General features: G+C 37.2%; 1 protein-coding gene across 1 annotated transcript in view; it reads left to right on the top strand.

Moving 5' to 3' along the window:
- The first annotated feature begins 1273 nt into the window (after window positions 1-1273).
- Window positions 1274-20128, top strand: part of SCTR (secretin receptor) — a 71328-nt gene continuing 52473 nt past the window's right edge. Inside the window, 2 exon segments of the mRNA XM_054574920.1 lie at window positions 1274-1294; window positions 6448-6568. Of these exon segments, the coding sequence (XP_054430895.1) occupies window positions 1274-1294; window positions 6448-6568 (142 nt within the window).

Raw genomic sequence — 20128 nt, 5'->3', positions numbered from 1 at the left:
AGACCATATAGAGAGGAGGAAAAACCTAAAACACAAGACTACAGTCAATATTGTGTTCTTTAAAATTTCTTTTAAAAGGGAGCCACGTAGAGGAAATGTGGAAAAGAGGATGCCATGGAAAAGGAATCATCAGAGAACAAGAAAGCCTGTTTGGAAAGTAAACGAATGATGACAAAACAATCGTTAGAAAACTTAACAGATAATGTCAAGGAAATATCCCAGAAAGATTACACAGACAAAATGAAGATTATACGATCAATCTGTGGTGTTCATTATTCAACCTGCATGAATTCTGAGAAGGCATAATAGAGAAGAGGAAAGGAAGAAATAAAATGAATAACAATGTTTTTAAAATTCCCAGAAATTAAGAACAAAAATTCTCATATAGAAATGCTTACTGAATATATAACTAATAAGTAAAAAAAGGAAACCGTTTCATCAAGAAATTTTAATGTAACTAAAAATAAAGAAAATCCTAAATATTTCTAGAAAGAAAACAAAAGTCATATACAAAAGATTTGGAGTTAGAAATAAATTTATCAACAACACAGAAGAGAGAAGGAGAAATGCCTTGAAAATTTGGAAGGAAAATTATTTTCAACTTAGTGTTCTTTCAAATTAATAAAAACTTTTTCACTCCTGCAAAGAGTTTTAATCTCCTATGTACACTTTAAGACATTACTAGAGAATGTGCTTCTGCCAAACAAGAAAGTAAAGCTAGGAAAAAAAGATATGGAATCCAGGAAACAGAACTCCAGCTGGGAGAATTGGGGAGAGGCTATCCCAAACCATAGCCAGGTAGCAGGCCCAGACTGGAGAAAGAGGAAGAAGGACTGTGGGAGACAGGGCTCCAGAGGAAAAACAAAGAACTGTTGATAGATGTCTAACAGAGCTGTTGGAGGATTTGGAAAATTTAGCTATTCCTAGAAAGTTAATCAAATGAAAAAACAAAATAATTACTGACTTCAGGAAAGACAAAATGTTCAAGAGACATAATCATTTTATATGACTAGTCTCAGTAGTGAACAGTATTTCATAGTCAAAATAAGTCATTATAAATACACATCATGCACTTAAAAATTAAAAGAAGGATATGTAATACATGGGGGAGAGAAGTATATGAGGGGAGATGAAAAAAAATCTAAATCTTTCCCTTCCAAGTGGAAAGTTTTGGATAATGTCTCAATTTAATAAACCAAGAAATAGCTATATAGGAATATAATTTTTAAATATGGAGTTACAAATTAGAATAAACAGCTAAAAAGAATTGAAAATGACTACTGTTGGAGAGCAGGTAGAGGTTAGGGAAAGGAACAGCTATTTTTCATTATAAATACTTTGATGCTAGAACAAGTGAAAAATTTTAAGTACTTATACAAATATGATATTAAAAAAGATTTTAAAAGGAGCTTTTAAGGACTAGTAGCTCTTGTTTTGAGAAAAATTTTAAATAAATTTTAGCAATTCTTTCATCTTCACTTGTCTCTCGTGAATTTTAAGTAAAAGTATATTTAATTCTTTTAAATGTCATAAATATATAGAAATACATATATGTAAATACACACATGACTACTAAATATCACTTTTTCCTCCCCTTCTTGAGCTTAATTTAGATAATAAGGGGCTTCTTCCTCATTCATTCTCCTATCCAGGCATCTACCAAGTGGTTGCTCCACTGAACACACAATCTTCCCAACCACTCCCAGAAACCCTGAGGCTCCTTGTTCTTCAATGCGGTCACCATCTGAAAATCATGGATTCAGTCTTTCCAACAGAATACTTTGCTGTTACACATCAGTGGACATTACACATTTCTTTGGTTGGAATGCCACCACTGCAAAAAATTATATTGATTTATTAAATTTTAATGGAAGGATCAAGGGTAAAAGAAATATGGGCTAATCCACTTCATACCCATTAGGGTATTTTGAGATTTTTTTAAAAAGATTTTATTTATTTATTTTTAGAAGGGGGAAGGGAGGGAGAGAAACATCAATGTGTGGTTGCCTCTCGTGTGCCCCCTACTGGGGACCTGACCCGCCAACCAGGTAGGTGCCTTAACTGGGAATCAAATTAGCCACCCTTGGGCTCATAGGCCAGCACTCAATCAATTAAGCCACACCAGCCAGGGTCAGGATGGCTGTTATTAACACAGAAAAATAATAAGGAGTAGATGAGGATGTAGAAAAATTGAAACCCTTGTTCACTGTTGGTGGGAATGTAAAATGGTTTAGCTGCTGTGGGCAACAGTTCAATGGTTCCTTAAATAAATAAACATAGGAAAAGTAAGTAAACATAGTATTATCATATGATCCAGCAATTTCACTTCTGGGTATATACCTAAAAGAGTCGGAAACAGGCACTCAAAGAGATATTTGTACACCTACATTCTTTACAGCGTTATTCACAACAATGAACAGGTGGAAGCAACCCAAGTGTCCATAACCAGATGAATGGATGAACCAAAAGTGATATATACATGCAATGGAATATTATTCAGCCTTAGAAATGAATGAAATTCTTATAGATGCTGCAGCATGAGTATGAAATAAGCCAAAGGAACAAATACTATATGATTCTACTTACATGAACTACTTAGAATAGGCAAATTCATAGAGTCAGAAAGTAGAATAGAGGCTGCCGGGGGTTGCGGGGAGGGGCGATGGTGATTGAGTAGTTTAAAGAGTCAAAGCTTCTGTTGGGATGTTGAAAAATTCTGAATATGGATAGTGATGGTGGTTGTACAACATTATAAATGTACTTAATGCCACTGAATTGTATATTTAAGCATGATAAAAATGGTAAATTTTATGTTATATGTATTTTACTACAACTTAAAAAAAAAAAGAAGTGTAGGGTGAGAAGACAAAGTTAAAGTGTCCTCTGATTATTATTTTTCCATTGTCCCAGGGGGAAAAACAGCAAGGAGAGGTGGTTCCCTTTATAGGTGTTCCCTCATTTCTGATCTTGTTCCAGTGCTCTCAAGACTTTGTGGAATACCCTCCTTCTCAAATCTCCAACAGTGCAAACTGCTACCCCATTTTGGGAAACTTCACTTCCTATCTATTAACATTGATGCTGCTCTAAAATCTATTCCTCACCCTGTGTCAGTCAGCTATGCTACATAACAATCACAATAATCTCAGTGGTAATAACAAAAAATGTTATTTCTCTCTTAGTGTTTGCAAAATACCAAGGTTTTGATTGATCATCCACATTATTAATGGTGATATAATCAAGCTACAGAACATTTCTATTACCCAAGGATCCTTCATTGTGCCCTGTTATAGTCACACCCCTTTCTTAACTCCTGACAACTAATATGTTCCCTATTTCTATAATTATGTCATTTTAAGAATGTTATATAAATGTAATCATATAGTATGAAACCTTTTGGTTGTCAAGAGGGTATAAAACCTGGTCTTTTACCTTTTGGAAGGTTGGTTTCTGAAATTGAGATCCCTGGGTGGACAACCTTGGTCACATCCCCTAACCATTGTGGGCCTTGCCCTTTCTGTTTCTCTTCATGAGATTATTTTTTAATTTTAATTTTATTTTTTACTTACAGTTGACATCCAATAATATTTTATATTAGTTTCAAGTGTACAGTGTAGTGGTTAAGCATTTGTATAATTTACAAAGTGATCCCCCCATTAGTTTAGTACCTGCCTGGCACCATACAGAGTTATTACAACATTATTAACTATATTCCTTATGTTGTACTTTACATGCCCTTGACCATTTTGCATCTACCAATTTGTACTTCTTGATCCCTTCATCTTTTTCACACAGGCCCCAGCTCCCCTCCCATCTGGAAACTATTTGTTTGTTCTTGGTATTTATGAGTCTCTTTCTGTTTTGTTTGTTCATTTATTTTGTCCTTTAGATTTCACATGTAAGTGAAACCATATGGTATTTGTCTTTCTCTGTATGACTTATTTCACTCAGCAAAATACCCTCTAGGTCCATGTTGTTGCAATAGTAAGATTTCATTCCTTTTTTTAGCTGAGTAATATTTCATTGTATATATATGCCACTTTATTTAACTGTCTACTGGTATGCACTTGAGTAGCTTTCATATCTTGGCTATTGTAAATATGCTTCATATATCTTTTTGAATTAGTGTTTTGGATTTCTTCAGATAAATATCTAGTATTGGAATTGCTGGGTCATAAGGTAGTTCTATTTTTAGTTTTTTTGAGGACCCTCTATATTTTTTTCCATAGTGGCTGCACCAATTTGCCATCCCACTAACAATGCATGAGGGTTCCCTTTACTCCACATCTTGCCAACACTTGTTGATTTATTGATGATAGCCATTCTGGTAGGTGTGAGGTTTTAATTCTTGTTGTGGTTTTAATTTGCATTTCTCTGATGATTAGTGCCATTTTTTCGTATGTTTATCAGTTGTCTGTATGTCTCTCTTTAGAGAAATGTCTATTCAGATTTTCTGCCCATTTTTAAATTGAAATGTTTGGGTTTTGTGTGTGTATGTGTGCACATGCATTAAGATGTATGAGGTATTTATATATTTTGGATATTAACCCCTTAACAGTGTGTCATTGGTGTATATCTTCTCCCAGTTGGTAGGTTGTCTGCGTTTTGTTGACAGTTTCCTTTGCTATGCAAAAACTTTTTAGTTTAATGTAGTCCCATTTGTTTATTTTTTTCTTTTGTTTATCTTGCCCAGGGATATATATAAGAAAATATTGCTAAAAGCAATGTCTGAGTTTTACTGCCTATGTTTTCTTGTAAGAGTTTTATGGTTTCGAGTGTTACATTTAAGTCTTTAATCCATTTTGAGTTTATTCTTGTATATTGTGTAAGAAGGTGATCTAGTTTCATTTTTTGCATGTATCTAATTTTCCCAACACCATTTATTGGATAGTCTGTATTTACCCTGTTGTATTTTTTTGCCTCCATTGTGAAACATTAATTGACCATAGAGGTGACGGTTTATTTCTGGGCTCTCTATTCTGTTCCATTTATCTATATGTCTGTTTTCAGGCCAATACCATCTTGTTTTGATGACTATAGTCTTGTAGTACATTTTGATATCAGATAATGTGGTACCTCCAACTTGTTCTTTTTTCTCAAGATTGCTGTGGATATTTGTGGTCTTTTGTGGTTCCATATAAATTTTAGGATTATTTGTTCTAGTTCTGGAAACATGCCACTGGTATTTTGATAGGGATTGCATCAAATCTATTGATTGCTTTGGGTAGTATAGATATTTTACCAGTGTTAACTTCCTATCCATGAGCATGGTGTATATTTTCATTTATTTGTACCTTTTTCAATTTCTTCTCAATTGTTATAATTTTTTTGAGTACAGGTCTTTTACCTTCTTGGTTAAATGTATTCCTAGGTATTTTTTTATACAATTGTAAATGGGATTGTTTTCTTAATTTCTCTTTCTGATAGTATATTATTGATATAAAAAAATGCAGCCAATATCTGAATAATAATTTTATATTCTGCTACTTTACTGAATTCATGATCAGTTTTAGTAGTTTTTTGGTGGAATCTTTAGGATTCTCTCTATATAGTATCATGTCATCTGCAAATAATGACAATTTTACTTCTTCCTTTCCAATTTAGATGCTTTTTCTTTCTTTTTCTTGTCTCATTGTTGTGTCTAGGACTTCCAGTAGTATGTTAAATAAAAGTGGTGACAGTGGACATCCTTGTCTTCTTCCTGATCTTAAGGGAAACACTTTCAGCTCTTCACCATTGAGTATGATGTTAGCTGTGGGTTTGTCATATATGGCCTTTATTAAGTTGCAGTATATTCCTTATATTTCCACTTTGCTGAGAGTTTTATAGAGTTGTTTTGAGAGTTGAATAAGTCAATGTATGTGAAAGGAATCTGTAATATTATATTTCCATACTTTGTAGAAAGTAAAGTAGGAGTTCAGTTTAGTGTTCTGTTCAGTTCATTCATTCACAAATTTTTTAAGTCTCAGGTGCAAGTGAAAGAAAAGAGTCATGCTTTGGAAACCTACTCTAGGAAGAGCTGGGAAGCCAGGACAGTATGCCAGTCCTTTCTCAGCTCTCCTTTTCAACTCCTCCCTGCAGTCACTATTGATCTGAGTTAGACCAATAAGTTTTTGAAACATGAGAAACAAACACAATTGAAGTGGAATACATTAAGTCCTACAGACTAATAATGAGGTTCTCAGAAAGCAAATAGCTTGTTGGACTTGGAAACCTCAATAAACTTAAGGCAAGAATTGCAGTGGACAAGCTGCAGATGGTTGTTCTGAACTCCCTCCTAAAAATGGCTGCCTGTACCCCACATTGGACTAAGAGTTCCTTGTGAGCAAGTGCTTTGCCTTCCTGAATTTGAATCCCTATTGTGTAGCCCCATTCTTGCTCATAGTAAGTCCTTATGTGGTAGAATCAACTTAGTTGCAATGATGAACATTCTTGGTTTCGGATTTGCAGGTTAGAGCCTTCCCTCGACTATGTGATGTGCTACGAGTGCTGCGGGAGGAACAAGACCAGTGCCTGCAGGAACTCTCCAAAGAGAGGACAGGAGACCTAGGCATGGTGCAGCCAGTCCCAGGTACGTAGCTCACCTTTGTCCAGTCCCAACATGGATCTTGTCCAGTCCTACTGTGTCAGGGGAAGCTTGTCTTCTGGACCAGGGTGAGGATGTAGGGGGCTGAGCCAGCTGTATTCATTCAGATAATCAGCTGGAGGGAAGGGTCTAGAGTGATTCTGGGGATCAATCTACACACACCCAAAAAGCCAGAGCATCCCTACTCTTTCTCTGGGCTTGTGCACATAGCCAAGGTTTTTGTACCATTCATTATTGCACGATAACTTTACCAAGGTAAGAGTTTGGTAAAAATAATTTGCCAAGGCAGTGTACCTCTCATCTATTCGCTCACCTCCAATGCTAGTTTGATGAGTGAGGTAGTCAAAACAGCAGTATGGAGCCAGAAAAACCCGGGGTCACTGGCTGTGCAACCATCAACAAATTATTTAACCTTCTGAACTTCAGTTTTCTGGCTTATAAGGTGGTTGTTTACTTTAGAATTAATAATAATACATGAGATAACATATGTTAAATGCTGGTATTTAAAAATATTATTAATTAAAATATTAATTATTATTACTAATCAAGACTTAAATATTATTAATTTGATATTTAAATGTTAATTTTATTTTTAGTCCCTTAACTTATGTTCTTTGTTTTCCCACATCTAAGGGCAAGGAGGGGTTGCATTAAGAAAAAATATGGGTGTTCAAATAAATACTTGTACATGTGTTTTCATAGTAACATTAGCTACAATATCCAAGAGGTGGAAACAACCTAAGTGTCAGTTGATGAATGGATAAACAAAATGTGTGTACATCCAATGAAATATTGTCCAGTTTTTTGGAAATTTTTTATTGTTATTATATGACAGTTGTCCCATTTTTTTCCCCTTTGCCCTCCTCCACCCAGCCCACCACCCACTCCCACAGTCAATCCCCACACTGTTGCCCATGTCCATGGGCCATTCATGCATATTCTTTGACTAGTCTCTTCCCCTTCTTTCCACCATTATCTCCCTCCCCTCTCCCTACTGGTTGCTATCACTCTGTTCCATGTTTCCATGCTTCTGGTTCTATTTTGCTTGTTAGTTATTTTGTTCATTAGATTCCTCTTACAGATGAGATCATACGGTATTTGTCTTACATTGACTGGCTTATTTCGTTTAGCATAATATTCTCCAGTTCCATCCATGCTGTTGCAAAAGGTAGGAATTCCTTTTTTCTTTCTGATGGCATAATATCACATTATGTAAATGTACCAGTTTTTGATCCACTCATTTACTGATGGGCACTTAGGCTGTTTCCAGCACTTGGCTATTGTAAATAGTGCTGCTATGAACATAGGTGTGCTTAAGTTTTTTGAATTGGTGATTCAGGATTCTTAGGGTATATTCCCAGCAGTGGAATTGCTAGGTCAAAAGGCCATCCCACTTATAGTTTTCTGAGAGAATTCCATACTATTTTTACACAGTAATTTAGTGGAAAAAAATTTAGTGTAAGAAAAGCACATAACATAAAATTTACAATCTTAACTATTTCTAAGCGTACTGTGCAGTAGTGTTAAGTGCATTCACATTGTTTTGCATCCAATCTTCAAAACTCTTTTCATCTTGCAAAGTTAGAACTCTACATCCATTCAACAACAACTCCATATTTCCCCTGCTGTTATTCCCTAGAAACCATCATTCTACTTTCTGTTTCTATGAATTTGACTGTTCTATGTACTTCATGTAAATATAATCATATAGTATTTGTCTTTTTGTAATTGGCATATTTCATTTAGCAAAATGTTCTCAAAGTTCATCAGTGTTGTAGCATGTAGAATTTTCTTCCTTTTAAGGCTGAATAATACTCCACATTTTGTTTGTCCATTCATTCATTGAAGGACACTTGAGTTGCCTCCACCTTTTAACTGTTGTGAATAATACTGCTATGAACATGGATATGGAAATACCTCTTTTAAGTCCCTAATTTCAATTTTTGGGGTACATACCCATAAGTAAATCTGTTGGAATCATATCAAAATTCTATTTTTAATTTTTCGAGGAACCACCATATTGTTTTCCATACTGGCTGTACTATTTTACATTCTCACCAACCGTGCACAGATGTTCTAATTTCACCAGATCTTCACCAACACCTGTTATTTTCTCTTGGTTTGTTTTTTGATAGTAGTCATCCAAATGGGTATGATATAATGTCTCATTGTGGCTTTGTTGCGCATTTCCCTAATAATTAGTGATGTTGAGCATTTTTTCATGTGCTGTTAACGATTTTCATGTCCTCTTTGAATACATGTCTATTCAGGTTCTTTGCCCATTTTTAAATAAGGTTGTTTAGTTTTTTGTTGGGTTGTAAGAGTTCTTTATATATTCTGGATATAAAACCCTTATCAGATACATGATTTACAAATAATTTCTCATATTCTGTATATAGCCTTTTCACTATGTTGATACACAAAAGTTTTTAAGTTTGATATAGTTCAATGTATCTAGTTTTACCTCTGTTGTCTGTTCTTTTTGTGTTGTCATATCTAAAAAGTCATTGTCACATCCAAGCTCATTAAGATTTCCCCATTTTCTTTGAAGAATTTTGTAGTTTTAGTTCTTACATTTAGGTGCTTTGTCCATTTTTTAGAATGTTTTTTTAATCCTCACCCAAGGAGAAAGAAGAAGGGGGAAGAAGGGAGGTAGAGAGAGAGAAAAAGAAAGAGAGAGGGAAACATCAGTTGGTTGCCTCCCATACACACCCTGATCAGGGATGGAATCCACAACCTAGGTATGTGCCCTGACATGGAATCCAACCTGCAAAACTTTGGTGCATGGGATGATGCTCCAACGAACTGAGCCACCTGGCCAGGGCCTTGGTCTGCTTTAAGTTAATTTTTGTATATGGCATAAGGTAAGGATCCAACTTCTTTCTTTTGCATGCAGATATCTAGTTTTCCGAGCTCTACTGGTTGAAAGCCTAAACTTTCCCATTGAATAGCCTAGGCAAACCTCTCAAAATTCATTTGGCCATATATATGAGGGTTTATTTCTGGGCTCTCTATTCTGTTCCGTTGGTCTATATGTGTGCCTTTATGCCAGTACTACACTATTTTGATTACTGTAGCTTTGTATTCTTTAAATCAGGAAGTGTAAATTTCCAATTTTGCTATTTTTTTCAAGATTGTTTTGGCTATTCCAGGTCCCTTGAAATTCCATTAAAATTTTAGGATGGCATTTTCTATTCCTGCAAATAAGATTAAATAAATACTAAATAAATAAATATTAAGTAAAATATTACCATCATTTAGATTTTGATAGATTGCTAAATCTGTGTATTGCTTTGGGTAGTATTGACATCTGTACCAGTATTAAGTAATCAAATCCATAAGCACAAAATGTCTTTCCATTTATTGTGTCTTCTTTAATTTCTTTCAGTAACATTTTGTAGTTTTCACGTTGGTTAATTTATTCCTAAGTATTTTATTTTATTTTTATTTTTTATTTTTTTATTCTTTATTGTCTTTATTTTCCAAGTTTGGCATCCAAACTTAGCAAACATCATGGAGATTTGTACAAACATATACATACATATATACACATACATTTTAAGTTTAAAGCCTCAGTTCTTCATTAAACCTTGTGCTCAAGCTCCTGTTACAAAGAGGTTTTCCCTGATTTTCCCTGATTTTTTCATGTTTTCATGTTCAGGGAATTCATGTTTTCCCTGATTTTTAACTTCTCACCAGTTTACCTCTTTGTATTTTATTCTTTTTGATGCTATTGTAAATGGATTCGTTTCTTTTTTTTTTAAAGTTGTTTCATACTACTTTATTTAGGGGGTTTCATTTTCACTCCTCAATAGATTTTATATATTTCTCATATACTTCTTCACTCATTAGTTCATCTAGTTTTGAAGGGTTACTCAGTGTCATCTTGATCAGACAACCATGTTTGTAACAAGATTTGTTGACAAGTCCTAGATTTCCTGCAAGAACTTCACTAATTTCACTTACTTCTGACAGAGGAAAGTTCACTAGAAGCTTTAACACTTTCCAAAGTGCCAAAATAATCTTATTTGTTCAATTTTCTCCCAATTTCAGGCAGACTACAGTAAACAATATTTCCCAATGCCTTCTGTGCAATATTGCTGATTCTCACTGTTCCAATACTCCTTTCTGTTGTTATTCATTCCTGTTTCTCTGTGAATTTACCCATGTAGAGCAGACTGGGGCCAGTGCACATTGTCCAGATGTTGCCCGCCCTTGGGCCCCACAGCCTGTGGGCAGGATGCCCCAGGTGCTGCCTAGACGGTGTGCAGATCACCTCCTGCACACTCTGAGCTGCTTACAGCACCTTGTTTGCTGGAGTGTGGGGCTTATTGCACAGCTCCTCTGCTGCCCCAGCTGCTGGGGGAGGGGCAGGATTGGCCTCCTGGATTTATTTTTTTAACATGAAAAATAGAGACATTTATTGAAGAAGTGGATTTGTTTCTTAATTTCTTTTTCAGGTTGTTCCTCATTAGTGTATGGAAATGCAACTGATTTTTGTGTGTTGATTTTTTTACCTATCCTGCAGCTTTGCTGAATCCATTTATTAGTTCTAACAGTTTCTTTTGTGGAATACATATAAGATCATGTCATCTGCAAACAGAGATAATTTTATTTCTTTCCTTCCAATTTGGATGCCTTTTATTTCTTCTTCATGCCTAATTGCTATAGTAAGCACTTCCAGTACTACACTGAATCAAGTGACAAAAACAAGCATTCTTGTCATGTTTATGATCTTACAGGAAAAACCTTCAGTCTTTTACCACTGAGTATGATGTTTTCTGTGGGCTTTTCATATGTGGCCTTTATTATGTTGAGATAATTTTCTTCTATTCCTAGTTTAAGTTTTGTTATTTTTTAATCGTGGAGAAGTGTTGAATCATTTCACATGCTTTCCTTGCATCAACTGAGATAATTACGTGGTTTTTGTCTTTCATTCTGTTAATATGGTGTATTACACTGATGGATTTTCATATATTGAATCACCCTTGCATTGAAGGAATCCTTTTCAGTTCAATTCAGTTTGCTAGTATTTTGTTATATTTTTTAAAAATCATGTTTATTCTATTACAGTTGTCTCAATTTTTTCCCCTTGCCCCCCTCCACCCATCCCACCCACACCTCCCACTCACACAGTCAATTCCCACTCTGTTGTCCATGTCCATGGGTCATTCATACATGTTCTTTGCTTAGTCCCTTCCCCTTCTTTCCACCATTGTCCTCTTTCCCCATCCCATCTGGTCACTTTCAGTCTGCTCCATGTTTCCATGCCTGTGATTTGTTTTGTTCATTAGTTTATTTAGTTGAATAGAGTCCACTTATAGGTGAGATCATATGGTATTTGTCTTTCATCAACTGGCTTATTCACTTAGCTTAATATTCTCCAGTCCCATCCATGTTGTTGCAAAAGGTAGGAGTGCCATCTCTCTTCCTTCCTCTCTTCCTTCCTTGCTTCTTTCCTTCCTTCCTTCAATGCAGATTGATTTTATTTATTTTTTTAAATGTCAAAGTTAATTATGAAATATTAAAAAATTTAAAACCATTATAAAGTCTCAGCAATTAAACCAACATGACACCAGCACAGAAATAATCAAGTAGATCAATAAAATATAATGAGCATTCTAGAGACAAATGTATATATCTGTCTAAAAATGTAATATATGATTAAGTTGATATTTCAAATCAATGGGTAAAATAAGGCTTATTAAACAAATAAGGTGCATGGACCACCTATTTTGGCCCACTATTACTTGAAATAAAACAAATATAGAACCCTATTTCACACAGTATACAAGAAATATTCAGGTGAGTTAAAAATCAATATGTAGAATCTAAGGAGTTTTAGGAGAAAATACGAAATAATATTTTTCTTACCCTGAAGTAAACTATTCAAACCCAGAAGTTATAAAGTAAAATACTGACAATATGACTATATTAAACATTTAAGACTGTACAGTAATATACATATAAAAAAGTTAAAGGACAAGTAATAGAATAGGAAAGTATTTGCAACACATCTAAAAAAGGGTTAATGGGTTTTTTTGTTTTGTTTTGTTTTTTAGGGAAAAAATTCTACAAACCTTTAATCAAAAAATGGATAAAGAATACCAAAAAGTCATTTAAAGCTTTTTAAAATAATAGAAATAGACAAGAAATATACAAAAACAGGTTTAGCCTCAACAAATAAAGGAACAATTAAAAAATCACATCGTTGTCACAATCAGATTAATATGTATTAAAAATATTGGTAATATCAAGTATTGGCAACTGTGAAGGGAAGGTGTATTCATAGGCTCTTTTTCTTCATCTTAAAGCAGTCCCTTTAGCATATTTTGCAGTGCTGGTTTGGTGGAGGTGTATTCTTTTAGCCTTCTTTTGTCTGGGAAATTCCTTATTTCACCTTCCATTTTAATTGAGAGCCTTGCTTGGTAGAGCAGTCTAGCTGCAGGCCTTTTTTTTTCATTACTTGGAATATTTCTTGCCATTCCCTTCTGGCTTGCAGTGTTTCTGTTGAGAAGTCAGCTGCTAGCCGTATTAGGGCTCCTTTATATGTTACTACCTCTTTCTCCCTTGCTGCCCTTAGGATTCTTTGTCTTTGATATTTGCCATTTTAATGATGATGTGTCTTGGAGTGGGCCTCCTTGGGTTCCTCTTGAATGGGACCCCCTGTGCTTCCTGGACTTGCGTGACATTTTCTCTCCTCCAATTAGGGAAGTTTTCCATCATGACTTTTTCAAACAGGTTCTCTTTCCCTTCCTCCTCCTCTTCTCCTTCTGGTATCCCTATTATATGGATATTATTGTTTCAGGTTGTCCTGCATTTCCCTCAATGCCTCTTCATTCTTCTTTAGTCTTTTTTCATTTTCTTGCTCTTTCTGGGAGCTTTTTTCTTCCTTGTCCTCCAGCTCACTGATTCATTCCTCTGCTTCATCTAGCTTGCTTTGATTCCTTCTACTGTGTTCTTCAATTCCGAAATGGTATTCTTCATTTCCTCTTGTCTCTTATTGATAGTTTCTATGTCTTTTCTCATGCTGATATAGTTTGTAGTAAGTTCCTCATAGTTTCTCTGTAGTTTTTTGTTATTCTCTCTGAGCTCACTGAACTCATTGAACTTCCTTAGAACTGTTTTTTGGAACTCAATATCTGATAGTTGGCTTTCTTCTGTTTCATTTGTTTCTCTTTATTGGGATTCCTCCTTTCCCTTTGGTTGGGAGGTATTTCTTTGTCTTCCCATTATTTGTGAGACTCTCTTTTGCTTCTGCTTCTTAAATTGATCTGTCTTGATTTCCTGACTTTGTGGTGTGAACTTCTATGGTAGGAGACCACTGTTTTTACTTTCTGGATCTACCTCTGATGATGTCAGATGTTGTCCCTGTCTGACCTTAGGCAGTCTGTTTGAGACTTCCAGAATCTACTGTCTGTGGCTGTCTCCTTCAGTTGTTAATCTAGTCACTCTACACTCAGCAGGCTGCCTTAGACAGCTCAGGGTGGGGCGAAGTCCCTTCTGGGGGCAAGATTATTGGGTCCCCTTACACTGCTGCCATATAGGGGAGGAGTCAGCACTGCAATCCCGCCGGCTACTCTCTTAGTTCTCTCCACAAAGTCTCCGTTCCCAGTCTTTCCTCAAGTGTCTCCAGACCATCTGCAACCCCTTTAGCCAGGGATCTACTATCTGTGGCTGCTGCTCTGCACTCAGCAGGTGGCTTAGACAGCACAGTGAGGGGTGGAATCCCACCTGAGTATGGGGCTACTGGGTCCTTTGATATTGCTGCTGCTCAGGGGGAGTGGTCTCCGCCTGAGCAAGATGGCTGCTGCCACATGAGGGATGAGTCGGTACTGAGATCCTGCTGGCTACTCTCTCATTTCTCTCGCCACAGCCTCCTTCCCCAGTCTCTCCTTGGTGTGTCTAGCCCACTTTGCCCCTGCCTTTGCCAGAGACCAGGGTAAGTGGCTGCAAACACAAATTTATGTGTTGGCCCTTTAAATGGTTCTCTGCATCTCCAGCTGCCTGTCTCTGGCAGAGAGCAGCCCTGCTGCTTTTCACAGCTGTCTGTTTTCTGTGTACTTTTGGTGCTCTGGTGCTATAAGCTGGAGATCCCCACTTTTGGTGTAGAATCCACACTTTTCAGGGGGATTAAACTGGCCATTTCAATATCCTTCTGGTGCTGCCACCCGTGGGCACCACCCCAGCCTTTTTGAGTCTCTATTGCGCTCCTTATCAGTTAGATTGCACTAAAGTGGATTCTTCTGTCTCTGAGGTTACAAGGCTCCTCTCTCTCTATTGTTCAGTTGCTTGTTCCAGGTGATTTCTCTGCAATTTAGTTGTAATTCCAGATTGGTCCTGGGAGGTCAGTGTGACTTCCACTCACTCCTCTACCATCCTTATTCTTTGTTGAAAATTTTGAAATCCATGTTTATCAGGGATATAAGTCTGTAGTTTTCTTTTGTTGTAGAGTCTTTGTGTGGCTTTGGCATGGATGGGTAATTCTGTTCTCACTGAAAGATTTTAAAAATGTTTTCTCCTTTTCAGTGTTTTGGAAGAGTTTGAGCAAGAGTATTGTTAATTCTTCTTTGAATGTTCAGTAGAATTCATTAGTGAAGCCATCTGGGCTTTTCTTTGTTGAAAGATTTTTTTAAAATTACAGATTCAACTTCCTTACTGGTTAGAGGTGTGCTCAAATTTTCTGTTCATTTATACTTCCATCCTGGTAGGTTGTGTGTGTCTAGGAATTTATCTGTTTCATCCAATTTATGAAATTTGTTGGTATATAAGCCCTACATATGTTTTTCCAGTACTCTTTTCTCCAAGTCATAGTCTTTGTTTTTGAAATTCTTGAGCTGTTGGTTACCCAGTTTCTCTTTGTCCACTATGGCCAGTCTGATGACTCCTTCCTCCACTCCAGCCACTTCTCTGTGCCAACACCCCCAGGAACTTAGTCACTGCTTGAGCTCCTACCTGCTATGTCCACTATGCCACTGATTCCTTCCTCCTTCCACCTGTCTCTGCAGAGGCCTTTTCCTTCCCTGCCTGTCCTGCTTCAGTAGCTCAGGGGAAGACTACCACCTGACCAATAGTGGCAATGCTATGGAACATATTGTGGGCTAAAAAAGAAACAGCTTTGATCTTTTATGTGAATTTAACCTCCATTTTTAAAAATAAAGAAAGAGGAAGGCGGAGAGAGGAGGAGCCCAGCCTTTTAAAATTAGACAGACTATGTGATCTTAAACAAGTTGCTTGGTGTCTCTGGACTTCAGTTTCCACATCTCTTTTATGGGGTTGGTGTGAAATTAAAAGCAATCTTTCAAAGAAGTATTTAGCAGTTACTCTTATGAAGTTAGAATTGTGAAAATAAAGGATATAATGGCAAGGAAAAAGGAACATAGATTCATCTCTCATCACTCAAGGATGTATTTGCTGCATGTGGCAGACTAGCTTCAACAAATAGGAGTTGATTTTTTTGCACATTACAAAAAGTCCAGAACTGGTGCAAAGTTCCAGGATGTCATCAGATCCCAGATTCCTTCTGTCTTTTTACTTAATGTGTGGCATTCGCCTGATGATCATAAGATGGCTGCTGCACCTCCAGAGAGAGGAGAGCACCTATTTTTCTGGTGGGAAGAATAAGAAAGTCACAAGAAGGAAGGGTGAAATATACTGGGAAGCCAAACTTTCCTAAAGCTCTCCAGGTGACTTTGCTCCCACTTCATCAGCCAGAACTGGACTGCAGGCCACCCCTAGCTGCAAGTGAGGCTGAAGATTGAAATTGTTAGCTGTGCATGTGGCCATCTTGAAGGAGGTCTTGTTCTGGTTAGTGAGAAAGGAGAAAGGACAATGGACTGTGTCTGCCACAGCCATTATAATTCTGTATGGTGAAGTAGACATTAATAAAATAATCTCAAATTCATGTAAAATGGCAATGCGATAAGTAGGGTGAATATGTAATGAGGGATCTTTCCTTGATCTTTGACTGGAGGAAGACTTTTCTAGGGAAGTGGTTTGAACTAGAACTTAAGGATATGTTATTTGGCAAAGAGGGGAAAGTGTGTGTAGGCAGAGAGGGTAGGTGAGCACGCATGTGACAGGAGGCAGCACAATGGGTTTGAGAAAAGCCACTGTGCCTACAACAAAGCCTGAGAATAGAAGGGAGCCTGCTATAATGTGAGCTCAAAAGGCAGCAGGACCACAGCACAGAGGACCTCACTGAGCATATGGAGGACTTTTATCCTGATCCTAAGAGCAATGGAAAGACCTGGTATATCTTAAAGGGAAGTGATATAATTGCATTATGAAAGATCAATTTTGCCACAGCATAGAAGGACAGGAGTAAGTTCAGAGAGACCCATTGTGAGGTCTGCACAAGAGATAATGGTCACTTAAACTATAGATAGGGTGTCTTCTTTTGGGTTCCCCAGAAACAGGCCTGGGGGCAAAGACTCAAATTCAAGTAGCTTGGCTTCCAGTCAAGATGACAATGTAGGTAAATTCTGTACTTGTCTCCTCCCACTACCACACCAAAATTACAACTAAACTACAAAACAGCCATCATTCAGAACCACCTGAAGTCTAACTGAATGGAAGTACTAAAACTAAGGATATATAGAAGAAATCCATTTCAAGACTACGAGGAGGGGTGGAGACAAATTGATGTCCCATCCTATATGTGGTGATTAAAAATTGAGAGGGCTATCTTGGCTTCAGAGGTCCACCCTGAGAAATGAGGAGTGCCTGTCCCTTCCCATGCTTTCCAGCCCAGGGTTCCAGTGCCAAGAAGAGAATTCTCCATAACTTCTGGCTGTGAAAACCAGAGGAGATTGTGGCTGAGTGACATGACAGGCTTCTGGAGTCCCAGCCATTCTTCTCAAGAAGCCCATGCATGAACTTACTCACTGACAGACTCACTGGCTTCAAGCTCCTGGACTAGGGCAGCATCTCTAAAGGTTCTAGGAATATACAGGGAGGAACTGAATGGTCTGGATTAAAGGTGAGAATTGGTGGGACAGCTTTCTTCCAGAAAGAAGTGCTGGCAGAAGCCATTATCCTGTGTTGAACCTACCCCCTGGAGGTACAGATGGATCTCAGATCTGAGTCATCAACCTGGCTAACACTGTTCTCACCTCTCTGGTGATACCATGGGCCCTGCCTCACCTAACTTGTAGGCCCACCCAGGCTTCTTCCAGTGACTCTTCTATACAAGTGGCTGGTCTCAGCTCATGCTTCAGACTTGCCTAAAATCTCTCAAAGTTTCAAAAACTCTAAACAAACTCAGCCTCAGGCCTCAGCATGCTCTGTACCTCTTGCTAAGTGGCCCCCAACCCTGGCACTAGCAACAGTCAGCTTCATTTCACAGCTTAGTCTCTCAGGCACCTCCAAGCCCAATACAAATGGCAATCATCTTCAGCTTTATAGCTTGTACCAAGTGGCCCTGGGTAGAGCACGTGCAATGTCTGACCTTGGCCTACACCTCTCAAGAGACCCCAGAGCCAAGATACCCAGTGGCTAGCTTTAGACCATACCAGAGCACTTGTCAACCACCTCCACAAATGATATACCCAGAGAGCAGATTCAGCAAGCACCAGAGCCTTGATAAGGTGAATCCTGCTCTGTAGGGTCAGCCTCTGCACAACAGCTGCAGTCACAAACAGTCTTCACAACTAACTACCCTGAGGGTCAGTCCTTCCCATTGATGTTCCCAACAGCCATCAAGGCTCAACTACAATAGGAGAGCAAACACAACCCACACAAGGGACATACCTGAAGCACCCAGTTCAGGTGACTGGGGTTACTGCACCACTAGACCCCACAGGACACCTACATAAGGTCACTTTACCAAGACTGGGAGAATAACAGCTCTACCTAATATATAGAAACAAACACAGGATGGAAGCCATAATAAGGAGACAAAGAAACATGTCCCCCAAATTAAAAAGCAGAGTGAAACTCCAGGAAAAGAACAAAACAAGGTAGAGACAAGCAATCTACCAGATGCAGAATTCAAAACACTAGTTATAAGGAAGCTCAATGATCTTAGTGAGAACTTCAATAAAAAGTTAAGAAACAAAAATGGAGATAAAAATACAAAGAACAAGTCAGAAATGAAGAATACATTAGAGAAATCAACAGTCGATTAAATGAAGCAAAAGACTGAATCAGTGATTTGGAAGATAAGATAGTAGAAAACACCAATCAGAACAGCAAAAAGAAAAAAAATCCAAAAGAATGAGGATAGTGTAAGGGAACTCTGGGACAACTTCAAGCATACCAACAATTGCATCATAGGGATATCAGAAGGAGAAGAGAGAGAACAAGGAATTGAAAACCTATTTGAAGAAATAATGACAGAAGACTTCCTTAACCTGGAGAAAGAAATAGACATATAAGACACACAGAGTCTCAAACAAGATGAACCCAAAGAGGCGTACACCATGATACATCATAATTAAAATGCCAAAAGTTAAAGGGAAAGAGAGAATCTTAAAAGTAGCAAGAGAGTTACCTACAAGGGAGTTCCCAAAAGACTATCAGCTGATTTCTCAATAGAAGCTTTGCAGGTCAGAAGAGATTGGCATGAAATATTGAAAGTGATGGAAAACAAGGACCTACAGCTAAGATTACTCTACCCAGCAAAGCCATCATTTGGAATCAAAGGACAGATAAAGAGCTTCCAAGACAAGAAAAAGCTAAAGGAGTTCATCACCACCAAAACAGTATTATAAGGAATGTAATAGGGACTTCTTTAAGAAGAAAAAATATTAAAAATATGAATAATAAAATGGCAATAACTACATATCTATCAACATTATTTTAAGTGTAAATGAAGTAAATGCTCCAATCAAAAGACAGGGTGTTTGAATGGATAAGAAGACAAGATCCTTACATATGCTGTCTACAGAAGACTCACTTCAGATTGAAACATAGACATAGACTGAAAGTAAAGCAAAGGAAAAAAAATATTTCATGGAAATGGAAACAAACAGAAAAATCTGGATAGCAATACTTACACCAGACAAGATAGACCTTTAAAAAAAGGCTATAACAAGAGACAAAGAAGGATCAGCAATTTTAGTTTTGGGTATTTTTTCTGAAGACAACTAAAATACTAATTTGAAAAGACATATGCATCCATGTGTTCACTGCAGCATTATTTATAATAGTCAAGATATGAAAGCAACCTAATTGTCTATCAATAGATGACTGGATAAAGAAGTGGTACCTATATACAATGGATTATGACTCAGACATAAAAAAAAAGAATGAAATCTTGCCATCTGCAACAACATGGATGGACCTAAAAGGTATTGTGCTGAGTGAAATAAGTCAGACAGACAAAGACAAATGCCAGATGATTTCACTTACATGTGGAATCTAAGAAACAAAATAAATGAACAAACAAAACAGAAACAAGATAGATACAGAGAACATTTTGATGGTTGCCAGATGCGAGGGGGGTTGAGGGAATGGGTGAAAAAGGTGAAGGAATTAACAACTACAAATTGGCAGTTACAAAATAATCACAAAGATGTAAAATTCAGCATAGGGAATATTGTT

Source organism: Pteronotus mesoamericanus, unplaced genomic scaffold, assembly GCF_021234165.1.
Source record: "Pteronotus mesoamericanus isolate MK-2021 breed Mesoamerican mustached bat unplaced genomic scaffold, CSHL_Meso_final contig_27, whole genome shotgun sequence".
Lineage (NCBI taxonomy): Eukaryota > Metazoa > Chordata > Mammalia > Chiroptera > Mormoopidae > Pteronotus > Pteronotus mesoamericanus.
Note: the sequence above shows the minus strand (reverse complement) of the source record. Positions and strands in the feature narration are given on the sequence as shown.